The 11,622-nt window shown below is 49.2% G+C and overlaps 1 protein-coding gene across 1 annotated transcript; it reads right to left on the bottom strand.

Moving 5' to 3' along the window:
• Window positions 1–3,118: 3,118 nt before the first annotated feature.
• TLE7 (TLE family member 7) lies at window positions 3,119–11,475 on the bottom strand. The gene is made up of 9 exons (XM_030761103.2): window positions 6,500–11,475; window positions 6,355–6,377; window positions 6,120–6,178; window positions 5,418–5,630; window positions 5,069–5,310; window positions 4,729–4,870; window positions 4,423–4,576; window positions 3,795–3,868; window positions 3,119–3,482 (listed from the first exon to the last, which is right to left on the bottom strand). Exons 1-9 carry the CDS (start codon window positions 6,805–6,807, stop codon window positions 3,378–3,380), a joined length of 1,320 nt encoding a protein of 439 aa, XP_030616963.1. The 5' UTR covers window positions 6,808–11,475; the 3' UTR covers window positions 3,119–3,377.
• Between the last annotated feature and the right edge of the window lie 147 nt (window positions 11,476–11,622).

Here is an 11,622-nt window from a genome sequence, read left to right as displayed (position 1 = left end):
ATACTAGATTAATATCAAATTAAACAATATACTATTAATAATGAGTTAATAATAAAAGTATGTCAATTATAAATATAAATAATAAAATTTATTAAACTTATTATATATTATTATACTCTATTATTCCAGTATTTTTCCTCTATTAGTTTGGAAGCTGTACCGTTGTTTCATATTCTTTTAGTAATTAATCTTGAAATTACAACACTACTCCTTGATTTATCAAGACTACTATTAATTTGGAGTTTTACCTTCTTTCCAGAAAAAAAAAAATTTACAGTTGTTTTACTTTATCATTTCCAGTTATTACCCTCCCAACTTACATTTGTTTTCAATTCTCTTGGGTATATATCTAGGAATCGAATTGCTGGGTCACATGGTAACTCTATGTTTAGCACTTTGAAAAGCTACCAAACTGTTTTTCAAAGTGGCTGCGATGTGTTTTACAATCCCACCAGCAAGGTATGGGGGTTCCAATTTCTCCATGTCCTCAGCAACACTTGTTATTGTCTGTCCTTTTTATTCTAGCCATCCTAGCACATGTGAAGTGACATCTCACTGAGGGTTTGGTTTGCATTTCCCTCATGATGTTGAACATCCTTTCCTGTGCTTATTGCCATTTGTATATCTTCTTTTTTTTTTTTTTTTTTTTTTTTGCAGTACGCGGGCCTCTCACTGTTGTGGCCTCTCCCGTTGCGGAGCACAGGCTCCGGACGCGCAGGCTCAGCGGCCATGGCTCACGGGCCCAGCCGCTCTGCAGCATGTGGGATCTTCCCGGACCGGGGCACGAACCCATGCGCCCTGCATTGGCAGGCGGACTCTCAACCACTGCGCCACCAGGGAAGCCCTGTATACCTTCTTTATAGAAATGTCTATTCATATCCTCTGCCCTTTTAAAAATTGGTTTACTTGTCTTTTATTGTTGAGTTGTAAGACTTCTTTACACCTTTTGGATATAAATCCCTTACCAGAAATATTTTTGCACATGTTTTCTCCCCTTCTGTGGGCTTTCTTTTCACTTTGTTGATGGCTTCTTTCGAAGCACTCATTTTTTTATTTTTATTTTTTATTTTTTGCGGTACGCGAGCCTCTCACTTCTGTGGCCTCTCCCGTTGTGGAGCACAGGCTCAGCGGCCATGGCTCACGGGCCTAGCCGCTCCGCGGCATGTGGGATCCTCCCGGACCGAGGCACGAACCCATGTCCCCTGCATCGGCAGGCGGACTCTCAACCACTGCGCCACCAGGGAAGCCCCGAAGCACTCATTTTTGACAAACCTTATTTTTGAAGAAATAAACATTGCAGATAGAGTTGAAGCTCCCTTTATATCCTTTTATGATCCAATTTCTCTACCTCTGTCTCCATAGTTTACCACCATTGTGAATTTGATCTTTATAATTCCCTACATTAAAAAAAAAGTGTGTAAAATACACATAACATAAAATTTATCATCTTAACCATTTTAAAGTATACAGGTCAGTGACATTAAGCACATCCACACCGTTGTGCAACCATCACCACCATCCATCTCCAGAACTTTGTTCATCTTGCAAAACCAAAACTCTGTACCCATTAATCTTCCATTTCCCCCTCCCCTCAGCTCCTTGTAACCACCATTCTACTGCCTGTCTCTGTGTATGACCTCTCTTAAGTACCTCATATGAGTGGAACCATACAGTATTGTCCTTTTGTGTTTGACTTATTTCACTTAGCATGTCTTCAAGTTTCATCCATGTTGTAGCAAATGTCAGAATTTCCTTCCTTTCAAAGGCTGAATAATATTCCATTATATATATTTTATATATATAACAATATCACATTTTGTTTATCCATTCATCCATCGATGGACACTTGTTATAGAGACACTGGGAGTCTTATTGTTACTATAGCCCAGTAGGATAGACCTACTGTTGGACTCTACCGGCTGTATTATATTTTTCAATGGATGCTAAATAAATATATTATTTAGAGGCACGCTGGCTACAGGAGTCAGCAAACTACAGTCAGCAGACCAAATCTGGCCCACTGCTTGTTTTCATAAATAAAGTTTTATTGGCACACAGTTGCATTCACTTATCTGTTGCCTATAGCAGCTTTCATGCTACAGCAGCAGAGTTGAGTAATTGGGACGAAGACCACAGGGCAAAGCCTAAAATATTTACTATCTGGCCCTTTAAGTAAAAGTTTGCTATTTCCAGGGCTATAGTAACAAATAGGCTCCAACATGTATAACAATTCTAATACAAGTTTCTCTCCCATGAAATAACCCAAAGGGGGAAGCTTTTCTCCACATGTGATTTGTGGACACGGGATGCTTCCATCTCATTGTTTTGCAATCCCCTCGGGCCTTCACATCGCTTGCCTGGAGCTGGTCGAAGGGGACAGAGAGCCTGGAGGGGACACCCCACTCCTTTAGCATTGGCCCGGAAAGGAGACACATTCTTCATTCATGATCCATCAGCAAGAACTAGGACCCAATAATATTTCAATGCAAAAGACGGTAATTTTGTCCCTGGCTTTGTGCCTCTTCCGGTGAACTCTAAGCTACAAACGTTAGTGGACAGCTAGCTGTCTCAGCCATGCCAACACCAAGCAAAGAGGCGGGAGGATGGAAAAGACCAGAAAGCAGGCCTTTATGGCTTGGTTCAGGGAGCTGGGGCTTTTTCAGCCTGGCAAAGGCCAGACAAAATATCACACCCACCAACGTGAGGAAGTTGCCTGGAAACAGAGACAGGCAGCTTTTGACCGGCACAAAATGCCAGAATTAGGATCGGGACTTTGAAAGCCTCAGATAAAGCAAGGTTTCACGAAGTAGGTAGTTAAAAGGACAGCTCTTCCTGGGATATGGTTAGACCAGTGACTGGAGTCTTAACCTGCGTCAAGAGTTGGGTGTTGTTGGTCTACCAACACGCTGATACAATCTGAAAGTTTGTACGTGGACATACGTTGCTTCTTGAGCTTTCTTAAGAGTCCAAGAATTCCAGAAAAGTTATAAACGAAACTAAGTCTCGTCTAAAATTCCTTCCCCAACCTGGAATTTGCTGAAAGGGGGCATAAGCAGCCCATCACGACGAGTTTGTTGTTTGAAATAACTGACCGGGTATCCAAGCCATTTTGGTTTTTGCTTTTCCATTTTATCAATTACAAAATAAAGAAATCAGTGGTAGAAAAAATAACAAAGGAAAAATCCCTAAGTTACATAATAAAAACCTGGAGAACAGGCCAGGTGTGTGCTGGGTGGGAGGGGAATGGACAGATGACCGGCCAGGGAGGAGAAGGTGGGGCTGTGGGAGGTGTTAGAGTTGCCTGGCACCCCAAGGTCACCCTCCGAGCACACTGGTCTTCTTTGGGTCTTCACCAGCAGGACCGTGGCTTGCAAGCTTCAATACAAGAGCTGGTAAACAGTGGCACTGTTCTTGGAGCCCGTGACCAGGTACTGGTTGTCAGAAGACACATCACAACATAGGATGTCTGTAGACTCCTCTATCTGGAGGGAAAGAGAGGCCACAGAGGAATGATATGCAGGGGCCAGACTGGGGCCGGAGATGCACACTTCACGCAGGTCTGTTTCAGGGCTCCGTGTAGACCTGAGGCCCAGTCTGGAGACCGGGCCAGGTTCAGGGCTCAAGGTGGAGCCCAGGAGTTCCTAGGACCTTGAGTCCTTGTTCCCTCGATGTACTCAATGGCCCTGTTTGCCATCTCAGAGGTACTTTCCAGCACTATTTCTGGGGCCCGACCAACTGGGATCTGGGGCTGTAAGCTCCAGCTGCCTGGGTTTGCACATGCCTCCATCCAGTACCTGAAACAATCTTTGTAGAGAAGGTGCAGCTAAGCAGCGGATCGACTCATCCAGTGTGGACACAAAATAGCTCCCTGGCGAAGGAAAGACAGATGGAAGGGCCAGAGGCCAAGGCTGCCTTCCAGTCCCAGCTCTCTGCTCCCGACTAGACCAGGGAGAGGATCACTCCTTCTCTGACTCAGTTTCCCCATCTACACAACTCAGAGACATGACCCAAACCATTCCCTCATCTGCCCGCTCCCTCCTGCCAGCGCTGCGATTATGGTGAGGGGCACTGAACAACTGGACAGCCACATGGGGCTTCAAGCATCTTCTGTCTGCCGATGTCTTTGGGCTGTGGTTCCATATAGGAAGCTACCATTACAGACAGGGCCAGAAAAGGAGAGGGGGTGAGCAGAAAAAGAAGGGAGGAAAGGTAGCCAGGCTGGCAGGGGAGGAACACCGGTGACAGGAGGAAGCAGAGGCGAGGGCAGTGGGAAGGTGGCCCTGGACCTTGGCCCGGCCAGTGCTGGGGCTGGAGAGGGGGGAATTAAGAGTCTGAAATAAGGCTGGGTCCAGACTCTACAGGTGAGTGGATGCCTTGTCAGGTGACAGGGCACCCAGAGGTGTCCCCTGCCTGCTCACTTACCACAGGAGGAAAACTTGAGATTGTGGTGGTAGACATATTTCTGCAGGACAGCCTTAAACTTCTCCCTTCGGTGTGTGTGCAGGATTACGATGTCACTCATTCTCAGGCCCACTAACAGCCACTCCTCGCTGGGGTCGTGGGTAATGCTGAGGATCTGTTTGGAAGGAGGTTTGGGGTCAGCGCACAAAGCTGCCGGCGCCATCATTCGTGGCCGCCTCTTCAAACTCGGACTCTGCTCCTGCGGGCACCCGCAACTCCCGGTCCCCAGGGGGACTGCACTCAGCACAGCCGCAGCCGTCCGGGCACCTCATGCTGTAAATCGTGTTGCTGCAGCCTCTGGTAGTTCCTCAGGTCCCAGGAATACAGTCTGGTGTCTTCACCTCCCGTCCAGAACTTATTGCCCGTGATGTCCACACATCGGGACCCGTATATGGGGACTTCGTGCTTCCTGGTGGGAAAACAACTCAGAGGTTCATGCACTGGTTGGACCCTCAGAAGTTTCCGGCCCAGGAAGCCCCTAGATACGTAGCCCAAGTGCGTTCTCCACACCGACTCACCTAGTCCTACTGCAGAGGAGAGAGTGAGGTCGGAAAAGAGGCCCAGGCTTCCCCAAGGCCTCACCATCCAGCCCTCCCGCAGGTCATACCTGATCAAGATTTGGTTCTGCAAATCCCAAATCTCAACAAATCCTTTGAAACAAGCCAAGCAGATCTGGGCATTGGAGGAGACAGCCAGGGAATAGCACATGGGGCCTGTGGAGGCCAGCTGTGCCCTGATGCGGGGGGTGGGCGCCAGGTCCCAGAGAGTCAGGGTCTGGGACAGACCCCCCGTGATCAGGCTTTGCTCATCGGGGGACAGCTTGCAGGTGAGGACACAGTTCTGACGGTCCTGTAGGAATGGGTGACATTCTCAAATCATCTCCTGGAAGCATGGGCTCCAAGTATTAGGACACATGTCACATCTAGGCTCCCTGAGCCTTCTGCATGACCCCTCACCTGTAAGTTCAGCTGGGCCTGGGGGGCGTGGTCCCAGGCATGCAGGGCACTCTCATCCCACACCCTGATGTAGCCATGGCCGCACGTGTACACGTGGTGAGTAGAGCTGCTGATGGCCAGGGAGTGGACTTTCTTTCCATGGCGGAGTTTGCCAACCTTCCAGGACTTATGTGGGGTCATCTGCCTGACCACCACTTCATCTGGAACGGGAGGCTGGGGTGCCCATGAAAGGGTCACAGCCTTGACCTGCCCTCATCCATGGGGGACAGCCTTCCCTGTCCTCTGACTCGATTCCTGACCCTGCATCCAACAGCTCCTCTCTGACCCTCAGGCAGGACTGTGTCCTCAGCTGGGGTCCCCAGACCACTGACATCCTTCTGCACTAGCCCAGGATGGCCTCCCTCATAAACAGGCCACATTTTGAGACACTTCTGAGTATAAGCAATGAGTGCAGAGCCTGGCTCAGAGTCTCCTAGGATGTAGCTCTAAAAGTGACCCTGTCAGCTGAGGCCCTACACACTGGTGATGGGAGGAGGGCAGCTTGGGTCCAAAGAAGCAGGAAGTCCAGTGCACCCACCACCTATGGGAGAGAGAGCATGTGGACACACCGCATGCCCTCACCTTCTTCCTACGAGCTTCTTGTTCCAGGGGTAACAGGAAGGGAAAGATGCCATGTTTAAAAAAAAAAAAAAAGACACTTACAATTGCTCTGAGGAATGACAAGACTTCTTCACTGGGATGAGGTGAAGGACAAGGCTGACCTGCAGGGAGACACCAGCGGCCAACCACTCAGAGAGAGGAGGTCTGGCAGCAACAGCATCACGGGATCCAGGGAGAAGACTGCTCTCTCCACCCAGGAGCTCGTTCCAGGTCTCCCATCCAATGCCCAGCCATGGGCTACACCCTGCCTGCCCGCACCGTCCCAGCTGGGACTTACCGACCTCGGATCCTGGTGGGGAGCTGTGACACACAGAGGAGAGAGGGAGGAGTCAGGGCATGAGATGGATGGAGAGCTCTGTGTCAGGATCCCTCTCCCTGAGACAGTTCGCTCCCCCTGCCAGTCTTGTTCAGGTGAGACCTACCTGAGGCCAGGCTCTGCTTCTTCTGATTCTGCCTCGGAGAGCTGAGTGGCCTGCAGCTCAGATCTGTCCAGGGCCTGGGGGGCCCACTGCTGTGGACTCACACAGCTCATCTCCTGATAAGCCAGGTCATGCTGCCTCGGGTAGCGTGGGAGCTGCTGGAGGGGACCACACGCTTCGCCCAGCTGGGACTGTGCATGGTGCTCGTGCTGGGAGGAAATGCCAGGGCTCTCGGGCACATTCCTCCTCTTCTCTGGTTCATCATAAATTGTGAGTATACTGAACGAGGCCTCTTCCTTCTCTTCACTCATGGTCTTTGATCGATGAAGTACCTGAGCTACCAGGTTCGAGGGCTTAGAGGAATGAGCCCGTCACCCAGATCCTGGGTTTCCAATTTGTCCCGATGCCCTGTAGCAAGAGAGAGAAAAGATGCTGACACGCAGACACAATGTTCCGGGTCTATTGAGAAGACTCAGAGAACACTCCTCCGGGGGAGAGGATTCAAAAGACTGGTCACCAACTAACTTGTGATACTACATGTTGGCAGCAATGGTGTTGAGGGTAAAATTTCACATGCACGTTTTGAGATGTTAGTACCAGATAAGTTATGTTTTTCCTTCTAGACACACAGACTGCATTCCCCATCCTCTAAAATCAAATTCACCCTTTAATCTGACCGTATACTTTTCAAATGAGGGCTCACCCCCAACCCCCACCACGAGTAATATAAACAAGAGGTGGGACTTCCCTGGTGGTGTAGTGGCTAAGACTCCAAGCTCCCAATGCAGGGGGCCTGGGTTCGATCCCTGGTCAGGGAAGTAGATCCCACATGCATGCCACAACTAAGAGTTCACATACCACAACTAAGGAGACCACGTGCCACAACTAAGGAGCATGCCTGCTGCAACTAAGACCCCATGCAACCAAATAAATAAATATTTTAAAAAAAAAGAAGAATGGCTAACTTTTAAAAAAATAAATTTATTTATTTTCGGCTGCGTTGGGTCTTCGTTGCTGCGCGTGGGCTTTCTCTAGTTGTGGCGAGCAGGGGCTACTCTTCGTTGTGATGCACGGGCTTCTCACTGCAGCAGCTTCTCTTGTTGCAGAGCACAGCTCTAGGCACGTGGGCTTCCGTAGTTGTGGCATGCGGGCTTAGTTGCTCCATGGCATGTGGGATCTTCCCAGACCAGAGCTCGAGCCCGTGTCCCCTGCCTTGGCAGGCGGATTCTTAACCACTGTGCCACCAGGGAAGCCCCTAGAATGGCTATTAAGAAAGAAAAAGAAAAAGAAAAAGAAACAGGAGGGCAACAGGAAACTGCACACACATCGCAGTGTCTCTTGCCACCCTGCCCCAGAGGGGAACGCGTGGAAGAACTCAGCGGTCCTGCAAACAAGACGTTCCCTTTGGATGGGGCGAGGCTGCAGAATGATGAAGAGTCTGGCTGGCGGTGACTTAATCTTTCCCATCCTAGGGGATAATTCTGAGAACTGAATGGAATCATGCGTGTAGAATACTCGTAATTATATCAGGCCAGTGGCAAACACTCAATACATGGCAGACAGTGCGTTTATTTGGAGGCTGTGCCAGGGACCAGAGCTTTGAGGGTTTAAGGCAGACCAAATGCCTTCCTTCAGGCTGCCCAATAGCTATCCCCAGAAGGTCCTGAGGAGACCCAGTGTTCCATTCTCAGGACGTATTAGAAACTTCAGGGAGAAGACGATGTGCAAGGCTGGGGAGGGGATCCTCCAACTGGAACCAATGCCTTGAAGACCAGGCTCAATCCTTGGCTCTCAGACACCCGGAGGTACCCACGCTGCCTGCCCTTGGGAAGACGTGAGGGCAGCTATATGGCCAGACTCCACTCCTCTTGACACTTGGAGGTCTCACTGTGTCTTTGGCCCTGAACCAAATACTTTACATAGTTGGTCCCATTTCATCCACACAACTGTGTGGGCCACATTTTACAGGTTTTAAACACTGAAGCTCTGAGCAGGTGAGCAAATAGCTAGAAAGCACGGAGAAGAGATTCAAATTCTGCCCTGTCTGGTTCTCAGCAGTCTGCTTTCTACTTCCCCATCAGAGGAAGGAAGGCAGTATCCACCACAGTGACAGTGCAATTACCCTCTGACCCAGCACTTCCACTTTCAGGAATTTATCCTAAAGGTGCCCTCAGATAAAAATCCATGTCTAAACTGAAGCATCACAGCATTGCTTACGATAGTAGATGACAAAGCCAAAGTCCATAAGAAGGGACTGGTGAGATAAGTCACAGTATATGCATGAAGTGGAATATGACACAACTGTTAAAAATAACAAGGACACTTACATCTGGACAAGGAAAATCCCAAGGTCAGTTAATGGGGGAGGGGTGGATTCAATGCACATAATGCACAGATTTGCTGTAAAAAGATGGAAATTAGAACCTATCTTTGCATATGTTTGTATGCACATAAGAAATTAAGAAGGGCATTGCCCTTGGGGATAGAAATGGGCAAGTAGGAGAGAGGAATGGGAGGAAGGTTTGTCACCGCAGAACTTGGGATAGCTTTTGCATGTCTGTGGCTATTTAAACCTAAATTAAAATTGTTGGGCCATAAGCCTTTTTCTTCAACCAAGTCCTTTCTTTGTCATCTTCCCCCAACTGACAATTTGGGGTCCTCATGAGTCTTAGTTACTTGTTTAAATAATTTAGCAAATTGGCCCAGACACGCAGCAGTCTCCTTTAACTGGGACCCCGGGGCTGCCTCGGCCCCGGGGAGGGTGAAAGCGCGGAGGACGCACATTCCCAGCCCAGGGTGAAGAGGATGGGCAAAGAGAGATGGGCAGCAGCCCAGGCTCACGTGTGGGTAAACCTTAAAGACAGGGAGGCCATTTAACCAGGATTCCATGGGTGAGGGGGACTTCACCCTAAGAATAAGACAAGGCTTTCTAGAAAGTGTACAAGGAAGAGTCAGTATCACCGATTCCCCTCTCCACTCTACCCTCAGAGCTGGGAATACAGGCAACCCTTCTTTCTCAAGCTTCAACACAAAATGCTAGGGCTGGGGTCCACCCTGCCAGCAAGACGAGCACTCACCAGTCCCCCGCAGCATGCAACTCACCTCTGAAGGCAGGTCAGACCCTGGAGATGGGAGGTCAGAACTGCGCCCAGCTAGTGCGCTGGGAAGACCTTCCTCCAGCCCCGGTCCGCCCCTCCCACACCCAGGTACTGCCCCTTCCCCTGCAGTGCTGCTACTTTACACTAATTGATAATCAAGCCCTGGGTCAGAACCTGGGTCAGGTGCAGGGCCCTGAATGGCTCATCAATTACCAGGCGTGGCCTCAGCCAGCACCGGCCACACAGCCACTTGCTGGGCTGCCAGGTCTGATAATGCTTGAGTCCTGGGATAAGACGGGGTGTACCAAGTAAATTCACAGCAGGAGGCCAGGTGGAGTGAGACATTTTTCAGGGGATGAGTCTTTGGGTTGGATTCTGGGCGCCCCACAAGAGCCAGTGTTTGTGCAAAAATGGAGAGTCGGGTTGAGCTGCACCCAAGAGCAGTTTCAAATTCTCATCTCCAGGTGAATCCCCTTTGCTTGGGGAGACCGGCTCAGTCATCTCTCATCTCTCACCAGTGTCTCTGAAAGGGAAGATCAGGGAAGACTTTCTTCTCTGCGGTGGCCTCATCGTGATTCTTACATTGCAGCACTCGGAACTCCCTGGAGGGCTTGTTAGAACAGAGCGCTGGGCCCACCCCCAGGAGATTCTTTTTCTGTGGGTCTGGGGTGGGGTCTGAGACTTGGTATCTCTGGCAACCTCCCCGGTGAGGGTGACACTGGGGCTGCTGGTCTGGGGACCCCATTGGAGAAGTACTCTGTCTGGTGGTCCCTTTCTGGCAGGAGAGGAAGGGGTGGTGAGGCCAGATCCTCTCCTGCTCTGCTCCCCTCATTCACCTCTGGCCACTGGCCACCCCTCCCACTGAATGCACTCTTTTTCTGTTTTTTCTCACTCATCGGCTTCCTTCTTTTGAAGCAGAAGTTCTGAAATGGCTGCTGCTTAGAAAGAAATCTTTTACCACCCCTGACCTCCAATCTCTAAAGCTCTCTGTCTCTCCCTTTCTCTCTCCCCCTTCCTGTACACAGCCCTTGTCCCCAAAACTGTAATGGCTGCCTAGGGCCTTCCAGACAATGCCTGTATTTAAGATCCATCCCCATCCAGGCCCAGCGTGTTCTCACTTTTCCTGTGATTATACCCTAACTTGACCCCCAATGTACTTGACTGTACATTTCCACCCTCATGCTGTTCCCTCATCCAGAAATGCTGTTCCCTGCCCATTCATGTATTAAATATGTGATCCCATATACTCTGAGCAATGTGCCAGGGCCTGTGCACAGTGTCAGAGATCAGCCTAACACCTGGCCCAAGTCCTTGGGGAGCTTCAATCTGAGAGGAGGGATAGGGGTTGGCGGTCTTGATATATATACACATAACCCCCCATATGATACATGATCCACTTTTGGAAAATTATCTCTTTTTTGATTCCCATAGGAAACACAACAATGTGGGATACCGGCATGGATTTGATCCCCAATTTAGAAATATGAGAATTAATTTAGGGTGTCGGAAACTCAGAGAGACTTGTCCAAGATCTCACTAAACAGGTGGAAAAGCCAGGATCCAAATCCAGGCCTATATGATGTTTACAAGGAAGTCTGTGGGAAAGTGGATTGAATCATAGAAGCTCTTTCTCTATGCTGGATACGAACCTTTTGTCAGCTGTGCAGACTGTGTATGTCTCTACCACTCGGTGGCTGGCTTTCTAACTCTTTTAATGGTGTCTTTAGATGAGCAGAAGTTCTCGATTTTTTTTTTTTTAGCAAAAAAAGTTCTCGATTTTAATTCAATCCAGTTTATCTTTTCTTTTAAGGTTTGTTATTTTAGAATCCTATTTAGGAAATATTTGCTGCCCCCAATGTCATGATGATGTGCTCTTTTGTTTCTTCTAGCAGCTTCTCTATTTTACCTTTCACATCTAGATCTATGAAATTTAGGAACTTGGCACTATCTAGAAAGGGTTGCAGGGAACACAGAGGGTCCAGGACTGAGGCCTGGGCCTCTCTCAATGGAAGGCAATGGGTGCAGGGG

Source organism: Delphinapterus leucas, chromosome 20 (assembly GCF_059928025.1).
Source record: "Delphinapterus leucas isolate spDelLeu-1000000601 "Yukka" chromosome 20, BTC_Dleu_Yukka2, whole genome shotgun sequence".
NCBI lineage: Eukaryota > Metazoa > Chordata > Mammalia > Artiodactyla > Monodontidae > Delphinapterus > Delphinapterus leucas.
The sequence above is the reverse complement of the archived record's forward strand: the minus strand, read 5'-3'. Positions and strand labels throughout refer to the sequence as shown.

Coding starts and splice junctions, on each gene's coding strand:
- TLE7 (XM_030761103.2), bottom strand. CDS start 6,807: ATGAGTGAAGAGAAGGAAGAGGCCTCGTTCAGTATACTCACAATTTAT. Junction 6,378..6,499: donor GAAGCAGAGCCTGGCCTCAG/GTAGGTCTCACC, acceptor TGTGTGTCACAG/CTCCCCACCAGGATCCGAGG. Junction 5,311..5,417: donor AGGCCCAGCTGAACTTACAG/GTGAGGGGTCAT, acceptor CCATTCCTACAG/GACCGTCAGAACTGTGTCCT.